Genomic DNA, 26,649 nt, shown 5'->3' on the forward strand with positions numbered 1-26,649 from the left:
GAATGTACTTTTAGAAGGCATACAGTTCACAGGACTTTTCATTGCTGAATTTAAAATAGAAGGGTTTTTTATAACAAGGTTCATGTAAGTTTATAGCAGTTCATAGGGAAACAGCCTCCCTGAACAGTTAGTACATTTACAAAGAGCATTAAGCCTGCAATCAAATACCTAAAATGTGGAGCATACTTAAATATGGGGTGTGTGCTAGAGTACATTAAGAAATGCAGCTTTTACTAAGGTCTTGGTATCAGCATAAGGGATTAACCAGAGCCAAGAATGGAGCAAGCTGAATAGGTAAGACTATTTCTATATCTTCGTAGTGCAATAAAATGTACATTTGTTTTTTGCTTCCTTGTGAAGAAATAAAAAGCACTGTCATTTTATTTGGGAAATTATAGTCAGTCATTGAGGAAATGCCATTTCATAGCTTCACAAGCATGTATAGAATAAATAATATTTTATCTTTAATGTAAGATTATGAAGCATGTGAGCTGTATTAGTAGGCCCGGGTAATATCATTATTTGATAATGGAAATGTTCACATTTGGATTGGTACAGTTACTGGGCTGGTTAATGAACTGTATTTTAAAAGTAACATGAGGCAACAAAATATGTGGTTTTTATTTTGAGGAACTGCCTGTCTTAAACATAAGGAGAGGAAAGTCTGGCTTTTCCAAGTTTTCTGCATAGTGCTGGAGTTCAGTTACTCTGGACTTGTAAATTGTAACTCGTGGTCCATGATGTTGGGATTTATTTGTCTTCTAATTTTAATTTGAAATCTGTAATTTGGCATGTCTCTAGATCTCTACCTTCTGTCTTTCTCACCTGTGTAGATCTAGAGATATGCTACATTATATATCAGTGTGAATAATGAAATGAAATATTATTTGTAATTCTTTTCCTTTCACAGCTCACAGAGGGAACTCAGACATTTTTGTCCGTGACTCACTTAACTTTGTTTACACAGTTGACTCCATTCATTGTCTGAAACAAATCACTTCCCCTGTGCTGGCTGATAAGAGTTTAGCAGCTTGTGGTAGTATTAAATGTTCACATTCCCAGCTACACCACTGGCCTCTGTGTAACGCATGCACTGGAAGCTATTTGGAAAAGAAGAAATAGAGATCTGTGAAGGGAAATCATGCATCATCCTCCTGGTTGGAAACTACTGAAGACTTTAAGCTGCTTTCATCATGTGGATTCATCGGAGAAATGACCTTCCTAGATCAGCCAGGCCAAATCATAAACTGGTTTGTTTGCTTGCTGTGCACCCCACGGGTGCTGAGGCTCTGGAGTGGCAGGCGCCCCAGGACCAGGAGGAATCTGCTGCTGGGCATTGCCTGTGTGATATACCTGGGGTTTCTGGTCAGTCAAGTGGGTCACATTTTACCCCAGCACAGAGGGGGACGCCAGAAGGTCAGTTCCAGGAGTCTTCAAGATGCTGGCCAGACACCTTTTCTCGGGATCCCACTGGATGGCACCTTGTCCCCAGCTGATTTCCAAGGGCCCCAAATAGGTGGCAATGGGACCTCAGGGCCACCCAATGTGGTGTACATCACACTGCGGTCCAAGCGCAGTAAACCCACCAACATCCGAGGCAGCGTGAAACCCAAGCTCAGGAAGAAGCATGCAGTTCCTTTGCTCTATGGGCAGCACTTTCCAGTGGGTGTCACTGGGCAGGAGGAAACCTTGGCCCAGCAGCAGGGGAGGACTAGCCACTCCATGGAAATAAGGGGCCCAGCAGGCGCTCCCGAGCCACCAAGGCGCCAACTAGAGAAGCACTGGGATGGAGAGAGGGAGGCGGTGGGCAGGGGAGGCTGGAGACATGTTGGGGTTTCAGGAGGTGTAAATGTGCAGCCCAAGGCTCTGGAGAGTAACATCAGGATATACAGTGAGAGGTCCCCCTCTTGGCTGAGCAAAGATGACATCCTAAGCATGCGTTGGCTGGCGGATTCCCGGATAGGCAGTATCCGAGAAGCACCCTCTCAGCATGGAGTCCTGCTGGTGTTTGAGAGCAGTCCCAGTGCCACGGGAGCAGCTTGCAGCCAAGGGTACTGCGGCCTCCTCAAGAGACCCCTGGACATGATTGAGGTGTTTGCCTTCCATTTAGATAGGATCCTGGGACTGAACAAGACTTTGCCTTCTGTAAGCAGGAAATCAGAATTCATCCAAGGTAACAAATTCACATGATTTTCAGTTTTCAGCTGGGGGACTCCAGTGTTTCATATTTGGGCAACAGCAGGCTTTAACTTCAGATAGTTTGAGAACTCTACAGAGCACAGTTATAAGGAACTTAATCTGGAATATGTTTTATGTAATTTCAGGGTTCCTCTGCAGTGTAATAATTCTGCCCTGAAGGATGTAATACACTCAGAGTTTATTAAAGTTTCTGGCTGCCTCATAGACTAATAGAGTTGCTGAGAGCAGACAGTTTTCCTTCCATCAGACTAATTTGAGTGAGGGAAAAAAGGGGGTGATCCTTTTTATATATCATTTGTAATGAATATGAAATTATATAGACTGATAAAGTGACACCACAGAAGTCACAGCCTGGAAGTCCTTTGGCACAGTGCTCTGTGCTTCAGAGGTTAGTTATTACTTTTTTATTTCCCCTAGATTTCACTTTTAAAAGATATTGCATATAACGATCTCTGGAATTCATTCCTCACAACTAGTGGATAGGAGAGACATTTCTATTAGCCCAAGCACCTGTTGTGAGAGGTATTGGAACTCCTTCTTGAACTACTTTTGCATAATCCCAAAAGCACAAATGTCTCTGGAAATTAAAACAGAAATTATGCCGTCACTGAAGTCTGTGGATTCTTCTGTTTGACAACTTAAAGCTCATTACACATGTGTCTAGCTAAATAAATACACCTTTTATAAATGTTTCATTGTGATTGTATAATGCAAATAGCTTTTAACAGACTATTATATTTTTTTCTTCATCCTAAAATGAAATTAAAATTAGATTTAATAAATGTAATGTAAATTGACATGTCTATCTTTAATATTACTGTCTTGTTAAATGTGTCTTCAGCCTCACTACCATTTTTATATACATATAAATCATAAGCTGAAAGGGCTGCATTACATTTTACTGAATGATTGCTAAAGTAGTTTGCTATTTGTTTTTGCTGTTCATTTCTTAGTACTGAAGTAGATTATTTTATACAAAATATTTTATATATCTGCCTGTATTTTATCAAAGAAAAGGTAAAGCAAAAATGTCCTTGCCCAAGTTACCCAGGAAAAGAACATACAGATCTGTGATTTATCAGCACTACGTAAGCCTTCCCTCTGGCTACCTTTACAACAGTATGAATGAGTCTCTAGGAAAAACAGTTTGGTGGCTTTTGAATATTATTCATAGTAGCAGAGCACGGAAGATACATTAAGCATACTCTGTTTTTAGGAACAGGATTTATTGCTATAGAGCTGTCATAAGAAATTAAGGTAGTTTAGTTTCAGGAATTTTGTATAGTATAGCTGCACAGATGACAGACTGAAGGCCCCTTGGAAACTGCTATTAGGTTAACTGTAGACAGAATTGCTTAATAGCTTCAGCCTGCAATACCTTTTGGATTGTCTGGGAGAGAGGTTCTAGTTTCTTCAGCCTCCTTTTCCCTGTAACTGGTTATATTTGTACAGCATGAAAAGTGTTGCTAGGTAGTAAGAAGAAAAAAGCCATTTTTCATTTTGGGTCTTGTTTCATGTTTTCCAGCTACAGGATGAGTTCAGCTTCTGGAACAGCCACAGCACCTTACCTCTCTCCATTTCATTAATCTGGAAATGTGCTGGATCCTAAATGCCTGCCTTGGTTGCCATAGTTACTTGCTAGATTGTATTTGGCTTTGATTGTTAATTAACTACACAAATTTCAGTAGCAAACACCTCATCTGTTGTTCTGTTCTTGTTTTAGAAAAGGAATTAAAAACCATATTTTAGAAAACAAGATGAAAAAGTAATGAGCCTGTTCCTGTAGCCTTTACTCATTTGAGTAATCTGTTTGTGGGCAGCCCAAGTGATTTCAGTGTGGCTGCAGAAAGAAAGCAGTGCAGGACGGGACTCATCTACAATTTCTAAGCTGACACAGCCCTTTAGCTTGCCTCAGTCATGATGCAGTGTAACAAGACATGTGGCATTAGAATCTTAAAAAACAGGCTTCTCAAAACAGCCATTAATTTTGTCAAAAGCACTTTCAAAGAGGCACTTGTAAACCACAAAACAACTTTGGTTCATTCTTGTTTCCACATCTCCTCCCCTGATAGGTGACAGAGAGGCTAGCAAAATACTGTATCAGAGCTCTCTGTTTGCTACTCCGCTAAACAAAAGTGAACCATTTGCCACAGGTTTAAATTATTCTGTGACATTGCCAGTAGGGAAAGTTGGGTCACGATAACTATTTCCCCAATATTCTTTGCTAGTGATTGATCAAAAACCATATAGGCATGGAGACTAAAGGTGGGCAAAGCCTTCTACAATTTTGGATTGAAAACCAAGCAAAAAATTAATTCTATGCATATGCAAATATATACTTCTTTGTTCTCATGCTCAAGCAGTAGGTGTTAGCTGGAAGAACTCCTCTGGTACTGAGATAGAAATGAGTAAAGCAAGGGCTGCAAAGAAGTGGGAAAATGGCATAAATGTGTGATAGGAGCACTGGAGCAAATAGTTCATGATCCTCTTACATCTGAGCCTTCTGAAGTCCACATGGACATCCTGGGGCTGGAAGTCTGGGCTTTAGGGTCTGATAATGTCAGCATGGTGGTGTGGAATTAGGGAGTCTCTCACTTAGAAGACATGCTTCCATCCAAACCAAACTGAATTGAAAGCAGAAATCTGTATAAGATGTAATGCCCCCTCATGGCAAGCTCTAGATTTCCCCAGGGATCCTTGGACTTCACAGCCTCGAGGCTACATTTCTAGTCCCTCTGTGCTGCCTCAAAACATTGCCTCAGATACAGGAATGATTTAGACTCTGTAAAATCTAACTCACAGAGTTGGGGAACACTTCCTCCTCCTATTGCTGCCCTGAAGTTTTCAGGTCCTACTCATTCCTTGCCCAGCCCCTGTGTCCCCTTACTTACAAAACAGGAAAGGATACTTATTGGATGGGAGTTGGTTGGTGCCGATCTTACTCTGCACTTTGGCTAAGCAAAACGGCTGCACAGCATATCCATAATAAGTTTCTTCACCTGTACACTGGGGACATGTCCATATTGGCATATTTAGGATGCAATCTGTAGTGAAGTAGCAGGATACAGGTAGATTATGGGCTAAATTCTCACCGGCCCTGAAAGGGGCAGCATTAGAGAGATGGTTCTATCTTCTTGGATTTCAGGACCAGCCCCAGCGCAATTTAAAGGTGCTGCCAAACACATTTGTTACACTAGTAGCTTAGGGTCTGAGATCCCTCTTCAGGATGGCAGTGATAGCAACATTCCCCTGTCTATCCTAGATTTTCTCGTGCTGAAACGGGTTCCATATCTCTTTATATGGGCTTGATCCTCACATGGCATGAACTGGCATTGCCCCACTGAACTCAGAAGGGCTATGCCAGTTTATACCAGCTGAAGATCTAGTCCACTGAATTTTACAGAGTTGTTTTTGCAACAAAAACCTATTTAGAGTGCAAGAGTATTGGATTTTGAGTAGCATTGTTTCTGCTCACTTCTTCATTGGTTATGTGCAAATGGATACTGGGAATTTGGCATATATGTGATAGAAAATTCCATTGATTAAAGTTGTCATGTTTCTTTACCGACCTCTACACAATGAGAAAAACAGCCATAGATTTTTCTCTTACACATGACATAGTTTGCATGCTCTTTCCATCACACCAAAAGAGATGAACAATCGGGCACACTTGTTATTAATTACTAATGTCAAGGCAAAGGTCAATGAGAACGCACTCTGACTTAAGCATTCAGCAGCTTTTAAATGTCTCTCTTGTGTGCCCTTGATCAGATTGAGTTGTGCTGTGAACTTCTTGCTGTCATATAGTAGTATCTGAGTAAGAGATCAGAGATCATATTCTCACAACAGTTTGTTAAATAAAAATCCATTTGTTATGCACAGCTCATGTGCTCCTTAAAATCTGCCATCACGCATATATGACAGAAGATTTTCTTCCCTTCCAAGATTTTGCCAAAGTGTATAATACTTACAATTAAGATGTGGCCGAAAGGGGGAAAATATTTTAATTAGCATTTTTGAGATCTGTTTAAGTGGCTTCTACCATTTCCTTATTGTATAGAGGGCTAGCTTACACTGAGAAGGCTTATCCAGGATAGCTATACTGGTCCCCAGTGGACAGATAGTTTATACTAGCAAAACAAACTGTGGGTTGTTCCCTCCCTCCCCCCAGTATAGTTAAACCGCCTTCCCCAATGATATGATCTAAACTAGCAAAAGGCTCTTTTGCTAGAATAAGCTGTCTCTCCATGGGATTTTTTGCCAGCATGACTATATTGATTAGGGATATTCGTGTCCCCTCCCCCACAGTCCTAACCTATATAGCCATGCTGGCAGACCTTTGTAGTGTAGACCTGGTATGTGCTGCAACATCCAAGTATGGACCCAGGGAATGGGGCAGGCTTGCACTTGGGCAACTAGCCTGTGCTGTTGCCAGTGCTGCAATGATCACACTGCTATTTTTAGCACACTAACTTGAGCAGTCTTACCTGGGGTGGGAGGCTTGTTCACAGCTGCAGTGTAGACATACCCTTATAGTCCTAAACTTTAAAAAGTGTCCACTAATCTTAGAGGTGTCTATTTTGTGGGTGTCCAACTGCGATAACTAAGCAAGCTTAAAGTCAACTGCACCCCCCAGAGTTCCTGTGTGAGCCTGCTCTTACCAGAGAGGGCTCAGCCCTCCACTCTGGGCACTCTTTCCCTTCTCTAATGTTCCCTAGTAGTTGCTTGTAGGCCTGTGAATGGGCGATTGGTTGAACCAGCATGCTTTAGTTCACCCCTCCTTTTCACCTCCTTCCCAGTCATTCCTTCCCCTGATTTCTGGAGTACGGTAGTTCCCAAACTTTTTACTAAGGCGACCCCTGTATGCCTTCTCCTTGCTCTGGGAAGGGGGCGCGGAGGGACTGACCACCCACAGCAACACCCTCTGCTCTGCCTTCCCAACTCTAATCCTGGGCCAGTGTGGAGGGGAGAGACTGGAGAGTGAGTGGCGCTGCTACGCCATGTCTCAGGTCACAACACCTGAAGTGGGGAACTGGGCCCAACCCCGTGAGACAGGAGCCACCGGAGCAGGTGTGTGCAGGGTGGGCTCGCTCTCCAGCTGCCAACTGCCAATCCCTCAAGCCTTCCCTTGACCCGCTGTTTGGGAAACACTACTATAGTAGATGCCTGCTTGTGCTCTCCGCCCGCCTCCATTTCTTGGTGTAAGTCTGCATTTGTGTGCTCCTCCATGGCCCTTGGGTAACTGTGCAGCTCCGACACTGAGTTGTTTGATCTTTTAATTAGTGTTTCATAGGGTCTGTTGGGTTGTGCTGTGTGGGTGAGGTGAGCATGTAAACCTGTGCCTGCTGAGATAGTCGAGCCTCAGGTATGACTGGAGGAGCCCGTGGGATGCCAGATGAGAGGCTGTGCCTTTTTAGTATATCCTATTCTCAATCCTCATTCACCACTCCCATGCAGGCACTCTGAGCACTCTGTGGTCACTTCAGCTCTGTTTCAGCAAGTCTAAGCATGTGAATCATCCCATTGATAATCACATGCTAAAGTTAGCTACCCACTTAAGGATTTTATACCCTATTTTTGGAAATGCCTCTGAGCTCCCCCTCCCCCCCCCTGAGAAAAAGAAGAAAATTAACCCTTTTAGCCAGCCAAGCCGCCGAATTTGTCTTGCAAGCTTTTGAAAATTCTGGCCTGCATGTTCCCTGTCCCATGATAATGCCCAGGTTAAAATGACTGCTCTTGTGGGTGGAATTAAGCCAGACAAGGAAACAATTATGAAGTTTGAGTGGGACACAAAAACCCCAAACCAAACAAAAGTCTTGAGAATTTGAAGCAGGGGATCACATTTAGTGAGAGTGTTTAATGTGAAGGTTGTCTTATTCCAGAAAGCCCAATCCCATCTAAAGATAACCTGAATTCTCTATTAGAAGGTTTGAAACAATTTTCCAGTGACCATATTTTCCTATGAACCAAAATGTTATCAGTAGTCAGAGCAGCTGTCAAAGCGTTCACACTTTCAATCTGTTTTTTTTTTTTTTTAAATTAACAGACCTTGGGCATGCCATTTACATCACTCTGTGCCTCCATTACTACTTCCTTTCCTCACGTGATCTTGGGAGGATCTATTTAATTAAACATATGAGAGAGATTCAAACACTGCAGTGATGGAAGCATAGACATCTCGGGATAGGATTTCAGGGAGCAGCAGCACTGGAAGGTAGAAAGGCTTTTGACTCCCTCTCTGTGGCATCACCTCTAGGAATGGCTGAGAGCAGGGTCCAGCAGAAATGGGAGGTAGAGGGGTCAGTCCTATAACTCCTTTTTATTGTTGTTCAGTTAAATTGGGCCAGATCATCATGTAGTGTAAATTGGCAGACTTTAATGGGGTGATGCCAATTTACACCAGCTAGGATGAAGCCTCTTATCTATTTTTACTCACCACCTTCACATTTTCCCTGCAATAGCCAGCAATCTGGGTTCCTGCTCTCTACTTCAGCTACAGAGCCATGCTACAGTAATTCCGTTTGTGTTAGAAAGTTGAAATGTTTTGTTTCAGCTCAATCTTTGTTTTCCTGTGAATCACAAACATTTCCCGTGTTTAACCTTGTTTTAATCTGAATGAAAATTGGCAAGATATTTTCATAACATTAAAATAATAAATAACAGCGAGGTGGTTGTTGTTATCCTGACCCTTTTGGGCGCGGGGGGAGGCATTAGCTTTGTTTGAAAGAGCATTGGTATACCTGCTTTGGGGAAAACCCATAAATAATTACATGAACTTTGATTATTGATATAAGGAAAATAGATTAGTTTTGGGGCCCATCGATCTTTATCTAATATTTAACTCTGATATAGAGTTTTTTTTTCTGTGGGTTTCGAAGGGCTTTACAAAGGAAGGTAAAGATCACTATCCCCATTGCGTGAATAAAGAGCAAGCAGCACTGAGAGGTGATTTGGCTAAGGTCAAGAGATAAGTCACTGACAGCGCCAGGAGTGAAACCCAGAATGAGAGAGGCTGGGGAAGTGGACTGCATATGGAAGATTTGGGCCATGCTTTTCAAATATAAATTCTCCCAAATTAGGCTCCTAAATCTTTATTTAGGCAACTAAATAAGTGACCTGATTTTTAAAACTGCTGAGCAGGGGAAGAAGAACAAAAAGAAGCTGAATATGACAGGGGAGAATGGTGTAATTATCAGTGATGGTAGTGAAAAGAAGGAGATGGGAGGGCATAAGAAAAAAATGTGTTCTGGGTTGGAGACGTTTAGTTTTATAAAACAGGCAACCAGGAGGACAGTTCTAGAGGCAGTTGGAGCTGTACACTGGGTTCATTTGACTGTCATCACCCTGTGTGTGTGGGAGTGCTAGGATTTGGAGAAGTTAGAAATATGTCTGGTTTTGGTGGTACAGTCCATTCTGCTGCACCTCAGATTTCCTAATCAAGTTGAGGAGGTTTTTATTCAGTTTAGGGTCACTCAAAGTCATTGCGTCCTGGGAGAACTCAGTGTTATGAAAACAGCACTGGCCTTGCTGGCAGACGATCCTTTGCTAATAATGAGCAAACATCAGTTGTCCTTGCTGATGTATTGTCCTTGCTGGTTATTTTAGGTCAGTCAGCGTCTTTGGATGTTTTACTGACTCAACTGCGGCTCTTGGCGGGAGTGGATAGACTCATTCTTAAGTAGTTCTACTCTTTGCTCTGAGAGAGATGCCAGAAGGTGCTATTGGACTCATTGTTCTGGTACTGCTCTCATGTGGGGTGCTGCAACTTTCTTTTGACACCTCTCTTGTTCAGCGTCTACAGGAAGGAAATAGTGAGGTGATTCTTGCTGCAATGTAACCCATCAGGGTGGTAGCAATGTGATCATTTGGAGGTAGTATAAAATTCAACCACTTTGCCTGTACTTTTGCTCACTGATCAGGACTAACATACAAAAATTCCACACTTTAGATTATATTCCAGCAGCTGCCATCTACTAACTTGCTATATAAATGTTTCCTTCTTTGCATGCAAACATATAATTTCCCTGCCACACCTCAAAAAAATTCCTCTGCTCGGAAGTGCAGCACCAGTATTCGGTACTAGTTCAGTGACAGGTTTAAGCCATCAAGTGGACATCTGAGTTAGAAACAAAGGTCATGTTTGTACTATTGGAAAGAAAATAATCCCATTACTTACAAATATGGTGACATTATTATATAAGGAAAGGCAATTTGGAGTAATTTTTAGATGTGGTGTGTGGTGAATTGAGGACTGTGTTGGAATTGCAAGCTACCACTTTAAGAGCAGATTTGGGGATCCTCCTTGTGTGGTAGGGATGCTCGGTAACAAAGCATGCTATCCAGCCAGTCTGGAAAGAGGTATCTTAAAAACAAGGTAGGGATACTTTTGCCTCACTGCCTTATGGAGAGCCTGTCTTCTCTCTCTCCGTTGCTGGGTTCTTGTGTGTTATCACCCTGAATTCTCAGTATGAAACTAGTGTTACCTTAAGCCTTTCAGCAAAGGTATTTATTTTTTCATCTGGCTTCTTTGTGTGTATGCAATGAATATAACCTGGTGATTATAAATCCTCTCTCTCTGAGCCCTGTATAGATGGATTCATCATAACTAAGGTACCTGGTTTTACAGCTGGAGGGATAAGACAAATATTATTTATGTACATTTTAAAAACTGATTAAAACACTTCTAAAACAATGAGAGTTCTGTGGCACCTTAAAGACTAACACATTTATTTCGGCATAAGATTTCGTGGGCAGAAACCCACTTCGTCAGATGTTCGTCTTTAAGGTGTTTAATGAGTCTTTAAGGTTAGTCTTTAATTTGTTAGTCTTTAAGGTGCCACAGAACTCTCATTGTTTTGCTGAAAACAGACTAAACAGCTACCCCTCTGGAATATCTAAAATGGATTTTCTGTGAGATATGTATCATATATAAAGAACATATGATGGTGTGGGGTGGAATAAAGGTCTTATTGGCACTCATCTAGGATGACCTGTATGGCTCATTGGCATGAACATATTGCTCATGAATGATGAAGCCAAAATCATGCCACACCCTCATATAGTCTATCTATAACCTTTCTATTTACAGCTGTGAAATCTTATATCTGTAGGACCAAAACTTTAAAGAAGATAAAATCTACTTTTTGAATGGACTCCAGGATTTGTCTCTTTTCATATGTCTTAGAAAGGAAGGAAGACTGGGCCAGATCCTCAACTGGTGAAAATCAACATTGGTTCATTAATTTACCCCAGCTGAGGATCTGATGCCAAACTTTTAAAATGGATTTCATAAATAGCCTCCAAAAGTAGAATGACTTTTAAGCAGACAGCTCTTGTTGTAAACAAAGAACAGCTCTTCTCAGACATTCAAGACAACTATAATGTCTAGGGTTTTTCCTTTTCTGTGGTGGCTGTGTTTAGATGTGGACTATGACCACATAAACCAAAGGATGTGAAATTATTGGGAGTTAGTTAAAAGTTAGTAACTTTTTTTCCTGCCACATCTGAAATGTCTTCTTTAAAAATAGGCATTAGTGATGCCCTAGACAATGTCTAAAGAATTACCAAGTCCTTTTAGTTTCCAATATGGAAGAATTATTCATATATGGTAATTATTCTATTTTGCCTCTTCTCAGATGGTCTGCCATGTCCTGTTGTTCTCTGGGATTCCTCATTGGCTCTGACAAATAATTGGACCCATTCTTCAGTGAGACTAAATTGGGGGGCCTATCAGCAGCTATTGAAACAGAAGTGCTGGCAGAATGGCAAAGTGCCCAAACCCGAGTGGGGCTGTACTGAGATCCACCACTATGAGTGGTCCAAGATGGCACTCTTTGATTTTCTTCTGCAGGTAAGGGAACAATGTTGAGTGTGAATTGTATATAACGAATACCAGTCTTTGCAAGATTTATTTGAGCACCACTCTGGTTAAGGATAAACCATTTCCACAGATAAGTCTAATGATAAAATTCATACCCAGTTGCAATTTTGCAGAAGGGGAGTATTTAAAAAGATGGTTTTTAGTTTGTTTGTCTTTTCTTTCATTAGAAAGGCATGTGCTTGAGCTTCTTTGTCTTGTTTCTGGCACGTAGTACAACTCCAACACACAAAAGACAATAGATCTTATTCTGCAGTGCCTCTCCCTTTGTGTATTCATTTACACTTGTGCAAAGTGAGTGGAAACCGCTGCCTTCCTGGTTTGGTAGCATTTTACACCCACTTCACACAGGTGTAAATGAATGTACAAGGGCCGAGGCACTGAAGAGTCCGGACCTCTATTTTTAAGTCATAGGGACAGATCTTTAGCTTCTATGACTCATTTTCATTCTATTTAATAGAGCTTACCTGCTGAGGATCTGGCCCTAGTTATTTTGCAATGCCAGTCTCACATGATCTGGAAAAACGCAGAGAATCACTTGCAGTGACACCAGATTCTTCATTTCTCCTTCTCCAGCAAGAGGCTGCTGTTATTCAGCTGACATGTGAGGATCTCATTGCTCTTATGTCTTCCTTTCTGTTAACATTTTTAAAAGAATATGTGGTATTTCTCAGCACTCTGCCTGTCACGAGGATATCAAGTGGATATAACATGAACCCGCAGTGTAAAGGTGTGGCCAAAATGGCCAATGTAGTCTTTGGATGTATAAACAGGGCAATATTGAGTAGCAGTAAAGATATTTTACCCCTGTATCTGGCACTGGTGCAACCCCGGCTGCGTCTGTTTCAAGTGTCAACAAGTCAAGAAGGATGTTGAAACACTGGAGAGGGTTCAGTGAAGAGCAACAAGAATTATTTAAAAAATTGAAAACGTACCTTCTAGTGATAGTCTCGAGGAGCTCAATCTATTTAGTTGAGCAAAGAGAAAGTTAGGGGATGATTTGATCCTGACATATAAATACCTCTAAGCGTAAAACTGAAATTTGATAATAGAGGGCTCTTCATTGTAGCAGACAAAAGTATAACAAGATACATTAGCTGAAAGTTGAAGCAGACAAATTTAAACTAGTAATCAGACACATGTTTTTAACAGTGAGGATGAATAACCACTGGAACAATTTACCAAGGGTTGTGCTGGATTCTCCATCAATGGAAATTTTTAAACCAAGATCAGATGCTTTTCTAAAGGAGATGTTCCAGTTCAAACAGGAATTAATTTAGGGAATTTCTGTGACGTGTTACACAGGAGGTCAGACTAGAAGATCACAGCAGTCCCTTCTGGTTTTATAATCTATGATGTGTATATGCATTTTTCACGCATCCCTAGGATTTCACAATCAACTGCGCTAATATAAAATAGGAAAGAATTGGCTATGAAGGAGTACTCCTGGAAAGGATCTGGAGATTATAGTGGATCACAGACTATATCTGAATCAACAATGTAACATTGTTAAAAAAGAGCAAACTTCATTCTAGGAGGTATTAGCTGGAGTGTTATAAGCAAGACAACATAAGTAATTACTCCACTGTACTCAGGACTAATAAGACCTAAACTGGAATATTACATCCAGTTCTGGGCACCACACAGGAAAGATGTGGACAAACTGAAGAAAGTCCAGACGACAGCAACAAAAAAGATTAAAGGTCTAGAAAACATGGCTTACAAGGAAAGATTGAAAAAAACCAGGTTTGTTTAGACTGGAGAAGAGAAGACTGGGCTGGCAGAGGGTATGATAACAGTCTTCAAGTACATAAAAGTTTGTTATAAAGAGGAGGGTGATAAATTGTTCTCCTTATCCACTCAGGACAGGACAAGAAATAACGGTCTTATGTTGCAGCAAGGGAGACTTAGGTTAGACATTAGGAAAAAGTTCCTAACTGTAAAGGTAGTTAAGCACTTAAATTATCTAGGGAGACTGAGGAATCGGCATCATTGGAGATTTTAAAGAACATTTTAGACAAACACCTGTCAGGGCTGGTCTAGATAATACTTATTCCTGCTAAAAGTGCAGGAGACTGGACTAGATAACTTTCGAGGTCCCTTCCAGTCCTACATTTCTATGATTCTATAATTGTTCCCATTATTTTGATAAGTAAGATATTGCTATAAGCTATTACATAGTAACCAGAAAAGTGACATTTGAGTAGTTTTTGCTGGCATCAAAAGTGTGTTTTGCTCTTATTCATTTTCCTCATTTATTCTACTACTTGTGGAGTAAGTAACTTAATCCCATAAATTAGTTTGATTTCCACAAATGCCTTTGAAGTCAGTGGAAAGACTCCCATTGATATAATGGGCTGTGGATCAAAGCTTTAGTCTCAAAGATTTTGAGTCTATTCTAACAAGTGACTGAACATTTTCATAATCAGAAATACACTTACTCCCTAGCAGCTCGCTCCCTTTCATGAATAGTTTGTTTTCTCTCAGAAGTGATTTGAACTTAAAATAGAACACTAGGGTAGGTATCAAACACCTAGAACCAAATCCTGCTCTAAGCGAAGCAGGTAGTATCGAAGAGTGGCCGTGAGCCAAATTTACAAACATGTGTGCCAACTCTTCACACATAGCTTGGAGGTAAATTAGAGATAAGGCTGGATATAGCACCTGATGGCAAAAACATAAGCACTAGGCAGGCAAGCCATCGCTTATCAGTGGAGATCAGGCAAATTACTTTGGATAGCCAAGGACTGTATGATCATAACCTTAACACAGGTAAGTGCACACTCATAACGATAGATGAGGAAGTGCCCCGGGAGGTAGTAGGAACACTTCACAAGCAACCTATACCTTTTTTTAGTCCATTCACAGCAGTCCATGTCTTGACTTAGTCCATATACTTCTTCTTTGAGGCAGGCCTACCATTTCCTCTCCTTGAGCCTGGTCCCTCTGTCTACAAGATATGCTTTTTCAGCCATATAATTTGATGGATGAGAAGGGGCTGGCAGGTTGTTCCATGCGAACTGAAGTCTGGACAATAGCAGATTTTCCCAGTGTGAGAAGTCCACTTAGCACCTTGATGGGTGAATGAAGATTTGGGCTTGTGTGAAGAAACAGGAAAGCCATTGGCAGTTATAACAGGGGTAGTCTGAAAAATGAGATTGCCCCACTTAAACTAGGATTTAGGGCAACATCCTAAGCCCACAAAAAACTAAAGTTCTGATCCATACTAGTACACAAGGGCAAAATCACACAAATGGCATGTGTATCCATCATCACTACAACCATTTGTAAAAGATTGTCTTGCATATATACTATAAGGACCAATCCTTGCATTAGACCACCCAATAAATGTTTTCCATCTCTGAATTCCATGATTCTTTACCCTATGCAGAATGGTCTGATCTGCATAATTCTTCTGTCTTCGGTATGCAACCCATGAAATCAACTGAATGGGTGTAACTAAGGGAAGAATTTGGCCATCTATATTTTAAATTCATACTTTGACCAAATATAATCTCATGGACCAGACTGTAATTGACCACTGAGCAGGTGTGCGAGGATTGGGAGGGCTCATGGAGACTTACTCTTGCTTATACGTTCCCCTTTTAGTGTTCGGTCATAATCTCAGCCATTGCATTGTGTAGAGCACAGTGAGAATGAGGGACAGCAGCACTAGACACCTCAAGGCTATACTTTCCTATCCCTTTCTGACACTGACCAAAAGAGCTGCTTGGATGTGGAGAGAACGTCATGATACCCCCTCTTATGAGGTGGCACATCTTTCATTTACATGTGATGGAGGTGTGGGCACACTGTTCTGAAGGAACCCCCTCTTGGTTTAGTACACTTCTGCACTGCTCCTGGCCCTTGCATCCAGAATCTACAATTAGCCCTGTGTATATTCTGCATTTGATCTATCATATAATTCAACGTTCTATAAAGTCTTGTTTTTTCAAATGTAGAAACCATTGCATTTGCTAACACACAGTCTATCTCTGCCCTCCACAAGTTTTTGTTTTTTACCAAGATGCATGGATGTTTCTACTTTTTGGGTTATATTTATGCCACACTGCTTGTGGTAATTATAGAATGTGAATTTTCTGCCTAAAATAGGTTATTTGTCTAATGACTCCATCCTCAGTCCTACTATGAGTGAGTAATACTTGTAATCTGAGATAGTCATATGTGGATTATATTGATCCTAAACATAGCATTAGCCCTATAGAAATAGCACAAAGTCTGTCAGAGCATTTAAATGGCTTTTGATTTGTTAATCTATAAATGCTAATGTGTTCTCATTTAATGGTGTAAAAGATTGCATGGTTCCTGTGCTGAGCAGATGCATGGAAGTATATATCAATTTTTAATTTTAGTATCTTCTGTAGTAAAGACTGCAAATTAGCAATAAACATTATATTATTTCTTCAGTTATCCAGAAATAAAGGTTAACTACTAGAGGAGATGCAGCAGGGTTGAGCCAGTCATGAAATAAAAAGAAAGCAAATCACTTTTACAAGGTTGGCTATGAATCTGGGGTTTCCTGCACTTCTAACAAATGCCCTGTCATCTTCTGGTTCTGCATGATTCTTAGTTAGATGAATTTGTATCCTGCACGGATATAAATATGTGGATCCACATCCGATCCGCATCTGTGAGAATAAACTTCTATCTGACCTGCAATTCGCCCTCCCTCTTTTAGATGTATCTGCATCCCCATGGCCAATCAGCTGCTTGCAGTCAGCCACCCTCCATCAGCTGTTGATCCCCTGCCCCACAAACAGCTGATCAGTTGTTCAGCCCTGCCTTCCACCTAATAGCTGATTGGCTGTTCCAGTGGCGCCCATGGTTGGCAGTTGCTCCAGCCCTGCCCCAGAAATCACAGAGGTCCCAGAAAATCTATCCATGACCTCCGTGACCATCCGATCTGTGATCCACAAAAAGTGGCCTGTGGATATCTACATCCAGGGATGCCGATATCCGTGGATATCTGCGGATTTGCAGGACTCTAGCCACAGTTTCTCAAGATGCACTTGAATATACAACTAACTTTAGAGACATTTCAACAGGAGAATACGGATACCTGAAAAAGCCATAAAAAGGAACAGATTAACAAGGGAATCTGAGGTGACATGACCAATATAATGGGGGTGTATTCATCACTAGTAAAAGTGATCAGTATTATGGGAGTTTTGCACATAAGTGGACCAAGAAGCCTTCAATTGACGGAGAAGCAGTTCTCTAACTGCTTTGCAACTATTGCATTTGAGTATTAACCTCTGAGCTATTCCTGTACTAGTTAGATTATTTGCCTGAGTAACTTCAAACATGTTGATGATACTCACATTTTTTAGTGGTGCAAGAGTTAATGACTGGCTACCCTTCATCCACCTTGAATTTTTCCTGATCCTAGCCATAGCTTGCCCTTGATCCCTCTAAAGTTGGAAATCTACTTACTTTGGTTATAGAAAAAAGTATCTTAATTAAGAGCCTGATCCAGCAGCCCCTTATTCATCATATAAATCACACAGTCACATTCACTCTAGGGCATACCTGTGTAAGGACTTCCTGGGTGGAGGCCTTGGAAAGTAACTAGTAGCAGAAGTGATACTATAAATCAAAGGAGTACATTTCTGTTTGTGGGAAGATTTTGTGTAATACTGTAAATCTGAGTATGAATTGAGATGAAAGATGCAGAGAAATGGGAGGGAATTCAGAGAACAACAAGGGACCGTGGTTGGAGGGATTGATTCATGGGGAAAGATTAAAATAAGTAAATATGTGTAGCTTAGCCAAATGATGATTGGCTTGGAGAGATATGATAACAGATTACAAGTAGCTGAAATGTGTAAATGTCAAGAAGACAGGGGGATTATACAGGATGGTCCCAGTAGATATAAGAAGGATTAATAGGATGACATGGATCAAAGAAACAAATAGGCTGCCTATCAAGAAATGCGTGCTAAGAGTGCTATCTATTTAGACCATAATAGTTTTTTTTCCCCAAGTAAAATCTCCACGTGAGTCATTTAAAATTAGAGAAGCAGGATAGTAAATATTGTATTGTATTAATTAACAAAAGAATAGACCAGTTGACCTTAACAGATGTTTTAAATCTCTAATTTCAATGATTTTATAAGATATAGAAAGACACTGTAATTTTAAAACACTTAAAGGTATGGTATCAACTCTGTGATTCTCAATAGGCTGAATATTTATCTGCCTATCATACTACTTGCCTTTTAAACAAACTTCGGTAGACAAAGAAATTTAAATAGATGTAACTGTTCAGTTTTAATTTTTGGAAAAAAATATAACCTTTCTTTTATACCAAGAAAATTATATTATCATAGTTTATAGAAATATATTAGACACACAAGATATAAAAATGTATTAGCTAAACAAAAACACTGCTAAAACATTAAAGTTGCAAAGTCAAGCACTCAAAAGCTAGGACATGCCAGATTTAAGGTTGTCTGTGCAATCTTAATTCAGCTCCTGTGTGCATATGCTTTCTGATATAATCTTTAATTATCACAAAATTAGTGGACACTTTTAAAGTGTACCTCAGTTCCCCATATGTAAAATCAGGATGATAATAATACTGCCACATCTCACAGGCATGTTATGAAGATAAATTAATGTTTTGTAAAGCAACATGTCCATGCAGAAATTGATAATTTTGTATTCACAACAGAGTTTGAATACTGTGCAGTAAATAAAGCCTAGGACAATACATTGAACAATGAAGATCAAACTAAATATTGATCATTACTTGATCAATTACTCATGAATTGATCACCATCTGTCATGTGCACTGAATGAGACAGAGGTCTTGCAGAAAAATAGTATGTTGAAGACTATTTCATAATACATTCAGTGAACAAGGCTGAATTAAGGCTGCACAGGTAACCTTCATTCTGGCATTTCTTAATGGTTGAGTATGTCACTTTGCAACCATAATGCTTTTTTAATGTAGCTTTTTGTGTGTGATATTACTGTAACACACACGCTATATGATACAAAAGATTCTTAGTGTACTTAAGTCTGTGTCAGTTCTATAATATTCCAGCTCAGAGAGTTAAAGAAGATGCTGCTTTCTGAAAAATCTTGGCTTTGATTCCCCATTGTGTTACTTGGGTTTGACACTGTTGTCACTCCATTGATTTTTTTTTTTTAATAGAACTGGTACAAGACTGGAACAACAGAGGAGTGAATCAGGACATATGAGTACAACATGGAGACTAGGAAATGGGTTTTAATGACAGATGAATTATGGAGGATCAGATACTGAGCTCTTCCCTCCCCTCCATGCTCAACCCCACTACTGACTTTAATTAAGCTTGCTCTGAGCTCATGAACCTGCAACACCTTTTAGGAAGGAATGAGAGTTTTTTCCAAACTCTGAGAGGTCTAAGTAATAGGTGGCCTGGATGCACTGACTAAAGAAGTTTAGTGTGGTGATGCCGAGCATCACAGTGCCTAACCTTTAGGCACCTAGAAAGTCGCAATGATTCAGAAAGCCTGAGTGTGTTACCTAAGCTCCTATACAGTGAACGGGGAGAGATAGGTGTCTTTCTGTGATTCATAAGAGACGTCACATTAGTCAGGGAGCCACCTAAGATAGCCAGTGGGATATGCTGACAAGAGGGGTGTGCAGTTAGGCTTCCCCCCCTCCCCCCCATGAAATAGGTGCCTTCCTGCAGCCTGGATTTAGGCACCTATCTTTACTAGCATTTCACAGCCGGGCACCCTCTGTGGAATTAGGTGCTTATGCCATTTTTTGCAAGAAGCCAGGAGGCTTCAGAAGAAAAGGAGGCCAGCAAATTTCCTCCCTCGTAGCTCTTAGGTCAGTGCTTACAGTACTCACTTGGGAGGTAGGAGATCTGTAACTGAAGTCCCCCCACCTAAGCATGTGCCGCCTCACAGGTGAGTGTGCTAACCAGTGAGTTGTCAGATATTCTGATGTGGGACTCCCTTAGTCTCTCTCCTGTTGAAGTTGTTATATTCTGCATTAAATCATTAGTCATTTGGGCCAGAGAGGGAGAAGCACAAACATGAGTGACTCAAGAACCTGGGGTTAGAGCACTTACCCAGGATGTGGGAAGCCCAAGATCCAGTCCTGCTGTTCCAATGACTCTTTATTTACCTACAATGGAACAGCTTCAACAGGGAGACTGACTGAGGGAGCACCACATCAGCATATCCCATAGCCCAGTGGTTAGAGCACTCACCTAAGAGGTGGCAGATCCCTCTTCAAATCCCTTCATGTGGCTGGCAAACTCTGACTGGTGGTCTCCCACATCCTAGGTGAGATTCTGAACCACAGGGCTAAAAGTTATGAAGGAGATCTTGCTCCTTCACCTTGCTTAAGGGGCCTGATCTGGTAGGTGTGCTCAGGTATCTTCCCTTGGTTTGTGAATTGCTCTGGGGCTTAGGCAGGAGATAGGCACCCGGATGCCTAAAGGAAAGCAGCAGTGTGCATGCTCAGAGGCAGAAACATAGGCTTCTGAGGATGTTTTATTGCAAAACGTTAGGTGCTGATTTTATATGTCTACAAGGTTCAGCAGGAGTTTTGGCTATCACAGTGGAGCCAAAAATTGGGGCTTGGGTACCTAAATCCTTTTGTGCATCCAAGCCAGGATGTCTAAGAGTCAACCTTTGCATCCTGTGTGTTTCATTTTGGTCATGTGTTATGTTCATTTCCAGGTCTACAATCGACTGGACAGAAATTGCTGTGGGTTCAAACCTCGCAAGGAGGATTCCTGTGTTCAGAAAGGACTGAAGCTGAAATGTGAGGATCAAGACTCTGTTGACCTGACACACATTATTCAGAGAAAGCATGACCCTAGGCACTTGGTCTTTATAGATAATAAAGGTTTCTTTGACAGAAGCGAAGACAATCTCGATTTCAAAATATTACAAGGAATAAAAGAGTAAGTTTTAGGATACTCCTACAAATTTGCATAGGTTCAATAAGATTTTCCTAGTTCTTCATTTAGGATCGAAGTCTCTCCTCTCTCCTCAGCATACAGCCTGAGTGAAAGGGCCGTGCTGAGTATGTCTACAGGAGTTAGGAGGTGGTGAATGAGATAAAGAAGCTTTCTTCTCTGTCTTCTGAGTAGCTGGGGAAATTGTTGCAGTAGTAGACCCAGTGTCTCTTCTATGTCTCCTCCACAGGGAAATTTGATGAAAATAAGGTATGGGTATACAGTAGAACCTCAGAGTTATGAACACCTTGGGAATGGAGGTTGTTTGTAATTCTGAAATGTTCGTAACTCTGAACAGAATGTTATGGTTGTTCTTTCAGAAGTTTACAACTGACCATTGACTTAATACAGCTTTGAAACATTACTACGCAGAAGAAAAATGCTGCTTTCCCTTTTTTTTTAGTAGTTTATACTTAACACAGTACTGTACTGTATTTGCCTTTTTAATTTTTTCTCTGTGGCTTCCTCATTGTGTTCTGGTTCCAAATGAATGTGTGTGATTGACTGGTCAGTTCGTAACTCTGGTGTTCGTAATTCTGAGATTCTATGGTAAATATTTTTGTGTCTAAGCAGAAGTTATTGCAGTGTCACAGGTATTCTAGGTGCTTTGCAGAAAAGATGAGGCAAGATCCTTGCCACCAAAGGCATGACCGACAGAAAGGGAGGGAAAGGAGAAAGGAGGATGGGGGGGGGGGGGGGTGAGATCAATAAGGCTATCTAGACTAGGAAAATCTGCACCAATCTAACTTCACTGATGTAATTAAATGGTGGAAACCCCTGATGTAGATACTTTGCACATGGGTGAGTTACCGAAATAAGCCCCTAATGCAGAAACACAGTATGCTGTCAGTTACTGGGACAAATTGCATCAGTGGAAGCCCATTTTAGATAGATTGCCATGCATTTGCACCTGGAGGTCACACTGCTTTAAAAGAAAACCAAAACCAAAAGAGAAAAAAATCCATTATAAAGAAGGCCCTTACTTGGTTAGGGCAAGTATATATCATGGCGGAACCATAGAATCGTAAAACTGGAAAAGACCTTGAGATGTCATCTAGTCCAGTCCCCTGCACTTATGGCAGGACTAAGTATTATCTAGACCATCCCTAACAGGTGTTTTTCTAACCCGTTTTAAAAATCTTCAATGATGGAGATTCCACAACCTAGGCAATTTATTCCAGTGCTTAACTACTCTGACCATTAGGAAGTTTTTCCTAATGTCTAGCCTAAACCGCTCGTGCTGCAATTTAAGCCCATTGCTTCTTGTCCTTTCCTATCCTTAGAGGTTGAGAACAATTTTTCTCCCTCCTCCTTGTAACAACCTTTTATGTACTTGAAAACTGTTATCACATCCCCCCTCTCAGTCTTCTTTTCTTCAGACTAAACAAAACCAATTTTTTCAATCTTCCCTCCTAGGTCATGTTTTCTAGACCTTTAATCATTTTTGTTGCTCTTCTCTGGACTTTCTCCAATTTGATCACTTCTTTCCTGAAATGTGGCACCCAGAACTGGATACAATACTCTTGTTTTGGCATAATCAGCATGGAGTAGAGTGGAAGAATTACCTCATGTCTTGCTTACAACAGTCTAGCTAATACATCCCAGAATGATGTTTGCTTTTTTTACAAATGTGACAGCTTGACTCATATTTAGCTTGTGATCCACTATGACCTCCAAATCCTTTTTTGCACTACTCTTTCCTAAGGAGTCATTTCCCATTTTGTATGTGTGAAACTGATTGTTCCTTCATAAGTGAAGTACTTTGCATTTGTCCTTATTAAATTTCATCCTATTTACTTCAGACCATTTTTCCAGTTTGTCCAGAGCATTTTGAATTCTAATCCTATCCTCTAAAGCACTTGCAACCCCTCCCAGGTTGGTATCATCTGCAAACTTTATAAGTGTACTCTCTATGCTATTATCTAAATTATTGATGGAAGATATTGAACAGTACTGGAGCCAGAACAGATCCCTGCAGCATCCAACTTTATATGCCCTTCCAGTTTGATTGTGAACCACTGATAACTACTCTCTGGGAACGGTTTTCCAGCCAGTTATGCACCCACCTTATAGTAGCTCCAGCTAGATGGTATTTCCTTCATTTTTTTATGAGAAGGTCATGCAAGACAGTATCAAAAGCTTTATTAAAGTCAAGATATACCACATCTACCACTTCCCCCATCACAAGGCTTGTCACCTGTCAATGAAAACTTTCAGGTTGGTTTGACATGATTTGTTCTTGACAAATCCACTCTGATTTCTTCATTTTAAAGCAATATAAATAAAACATATATTTGACTGTCTTCTGTGCGCATTCCAAAAGACGTTAATCTTGAAGGGGAATCTGAATGAAAAGAGGGTAGACAGTGCTTATTAGCATTTTTAACAATAACTAATGATGTTCTGCTGAGCTTCTCTTGGGCCAGTTAATATTTTGCAAATATGTCCAGTTTACAGTTATATCTGCTATTGCTATGAGAAATTTCAAACAATCTTTTAAAATTCAGCAACTTTTCTTTCAAGGTTGTCAGGGGAAGAATTAGAGGCATTTTTAAAAAAGCCTGGAAATTTTAGGATAGTTTTGAGTAACATGGGCCTGGTTCATTAGTACATTTGGGTCACTCCTGTATTGAAAACTGGCTTAACTGGACATTGGAGGATTCTCCCTCAGTTCTGAACAAGGGGCTTATTTGATGATGTAGCCTTTCTGTTGCAGATCTTACATCCCCCCTTTCCTGGCTGCTCCAATCCTGTATGTGGCCAGGATATCCCTGTTCCTAGTTGATCCCTAGCAACGCAGCTAGCCCCAGAATCAGGGAGTACATCCATCTATAAATGCCCCATCCTGAGCTGTTCAGCTAGTCAGCCAGACTGGAGAATCAGTGCCAGGATCAGTAATTACAGCCATTGCTCACTGAAGTGCTGCAGTGTCTAACTTTAAGCATGTGAGTTGAAATAAATGGGATTATGTACGTAGAAATAGGCACATATTGAAATAGCTTGATGAATACATGGAATTGGTTGTTAAACTACAACATAAATATTGTAGTTCAGAGTGATACTAAAGCTGATCAATTCCTTTATGCTTTTTCAGGTTCCCTGAATCTGCAGTTTCAGTGCTGAAAAGCCAACGCTTGCGAGAGAAGCTTCTTCAGTCTCTGTTCCTTGACAAAGTATACTGGGAGAGCCAAGGAGGTCGCCGAGGAATTGAAAAACTTATTGATGTGGTAGAAAGGCGGGCCAAAATTCTTCTTACCTATATAAATGCACATGGAGCCAAAGTCTTACCCATGTATGAATGAAAGTCTTTTTTTTTCTAATTTTAAAAGTTAGAGGCTTTAAACAGCTAGGCAAGAACTGATGGCAAAATTGGCTTTTCTTTTAATTTCCAAAACATAACAGTAAACTGGTAAGCCTGTTTTTTTAAGACATATTAAAAGAAATGTTACATAGTATAAAAGCATCAGTTCTCAAACTTTCTTTAAAATCATTCTTAAATGCATTTATTTCTATGTTCTTTTAACAAAGATGTCTAAGCAGTGTAATAAACAATGCAGAAATTTAATATAAATACCGAATTTCCAATCTGCTAAACTTTCTTTTAGTCTATCGGTTAAAGACTCATCTGTTTCCATTGGATTTGTTTGCCAGGTATTTCATAACTAAGAATGGGATCTTCAAAATCACTTGGCCAACGGTTCTTACTGAAGTTTTAGTGTTGATTTAAATGTGGAGCAGAGTTAAGCCGGTGCTGACACTTCTGATTAAAAATCCCAATCTCAAAGTATAACCAGTCCTCTTAAAGGGAATATTAATTCAGGGAGTTGCACTTCTTTTGCTTGATTGTTTCTTTGTTTCTTTAGAACACACAAACTTTTTTTATTGCATATGTGGTATTGTTAAATCTAGAGACCAAATTAGGCTCTTTTTCAAGCCATTTTAGCTCCCATTTTAGGCAATATGGAAGCTGTGCCTAGTTGCAACTTAAAACAGGCTAAAGAAAGAACCTAAAGCTTTTCTTGGGAACAATCCCATGATGCTTTGCAGTTAAGCTAATTTTAAGGAGTGGAATTTTACTGAGCAGTAACCTTTAGCATATTTGGAAATTGCTGCAACAGATATTTTAGTAACATTAAACACAAAATGTGTGCAAGAGGTATAACAAATAATATTACCCCACAAAAGGAAATAAATAATGATGAACTAGAGGTGTTGAGGTAGTTGGAAAGTTACAAGGGAACAGGGAATTTAGAAAATAATCTAAGATATGAAGGATGTACCAAAAGGAGGAAATGAATAAAGGTTGGAATGATAAACAATTGAGTAATAAGGGTATAATTATCCTAAGAAATCAAGAGGAAGTAAGACCATCTGGACACTGAATGCAGGCTGTCAGAGAACTACAGGGAAGGTCTTCTGCACCTCCTGATAATTATGCCTCTCTCTGTGTGTGCTGTCTTTACTAACTGTTAAATCAGTAAATCAAATCAAAGCTGACTTGTTCAAGGTTTGTTAATTATTAAACTAATCCAGATTCGCGAGAACCCTCTCACTAAACATATAGACATAAATATGTAATCACAGTTAAAATTTTTATCAATTACTGGTAATTAATTAATTTGCCAATAATCAATAACAATTATCAATAGCCTGCTTATACCAGCACTTGGGAAGGCCAAATATTTTCTCACTAATCATTTATTTGGACCAAATCTGCCTTTTTTTTTTTGTTTCTCAGATTGTCCAAGTTCATCTGCAGATTGTTTTTGAGCCATTTTTTGAGTGCAATAAATATTTGGCATTTGAATCATTTGATGGTGCTTATTGGTCACATGATCGGTTTCTGTTTCATGTTGGACTGAGTTCAACTCCAAGAATCAGCTTTCCAGTGCAAATAATGGTGATTATAAATTCAGTATTAGCGGTCTGTGTATATTCTGTTATATTACAGTACATGTTTTTGTTTCTGCAAACATTCCTGGCATTAAACTAATTTTCTAGAATTCTGACCGGCAAACACAAAAGGAAATGAATGTTGTTAAAACTAGAACAGAAAATGTTGTTTCTAGTATTTTCCTAGCTCTGAATGTAGCCTCTGGTGTTCCATTAAGAATGGCACTGTTCCTTAAGAAGTTACTTTGTCATTAGAGATGGGATGAGCCATAAAACATCAATAGAGCATATCTTCAGCTGGTTTAAATTGTCATAGCTGTGTTGACTTAAAAAAGCTATGACAACTCGCACCAGTGAATATCTGTCCTGAAGTATTTCTGAATGGAGGGGTGTTGGGAAAGTGAGACAGGGTCCAACATTCATTTTGAATAAGACCTTTCCTAGGTCTTAATGTGCTTCCAGAGATGATAAAACAGAAATCAGAGTTGAATACCATAACAATATAGCTGCCTTTTACTACTCAACAGACATTCGAGGAAGTTTTTTTTCTTTGGAGGTGTAAGACGATAGTGGGGCATGTTACACATTTCTATACGTACCTATCTCTAACAATGTATGTACAATAGTATTTTTCCATTGTGAGAAATTTAAATACCGTTGTATGTTTTTTATTAAAGAAAAAGTTTTAAATGA

At 40.1% G+C, this 26,649-nt stretch overlaps 1 protein-coding gene across 2 annotated transcripts; it reads left to right on the forward strand.

The window, feature by feature from the left end:
* The first annotated feature begins 83 nt into the window (after window positions 1–83).
* On the forward strand, window positions 84–26,649 carry GASK1B (golgi associated kinase 1B). Of its 2 annotated transcripts, none has more exons than XM_067551828.1 (5): window positions 84–294; window positions 911–2,173; window positions 11,835–12,049; window positions 20,783–21,009; window positions 24,158–26,649. In XM_067551828.1, the coding sequence occupies exons 2-5, from the start codon at window positions 1,213–1,215 to the stop codon at window positions 24,363–24,365; spliced, it is 1,611 nt and encodes a 536-aa protein (XP_067407929.1). In that variant the 5' UTR covers window positions 84–294; window positions 911–1,212; the 3' UTR covers window positions 24,366–26,649. The 2 variants fall into 2 exon arrangements, with proteins under 2 accessions (XP_067407929.1, XP_067407930.1); XM_067551829.1 differs by having other exon boundaries at window positions 20,783–20,867; window positions 24,158–24,323.

The sequence above is a fragment of the Emydura macquarii genome, unplaced genomic scaffold, assembly GCF_026122565.2.
Source record: "Emydura macquarii macquarii isolate MOO-44397 ecotype Brisbane River unplaced genomic scaffold, CSIRO-AGI_Emac_v2 contig_1363, whole genome shotgun sequence".
In the NCBI taxonomy this organism is placed as follows: domain Eukaryota; kingdom Metazoa; phylum Chordata; order Testudines; family Chelidae; genus Emydura; species Emydura macquarii.

What these genes read in the sequence shown, in the direction of transcription:
- GASK1B (XM_067551828.1), top strand. Translation starts at nt 1,213, where the DNA reads ATGACCTTCCTAGATCAGCCAGGCCAAATCATAAACTGGTTTGTTTGC. An exon ending in GAAATCAGAATTCATCCAAG is followed by an intron (nt 2,174 to 11,834) that starts GTAACAAATTCA and finishes GCCTCTTCTCAG; the next exon opens with ATGGTCTGCCATGTCCTGTT. An exon ending in ATATTACAAGGAATAAAAGA is followed by an intron (nt 21,010 to 24,157) that starts GTAAGTTTTAGG and finishes ATGCTTTTTCAG; the next exon opens with GTTCCCTGAATCTGCAGTTT.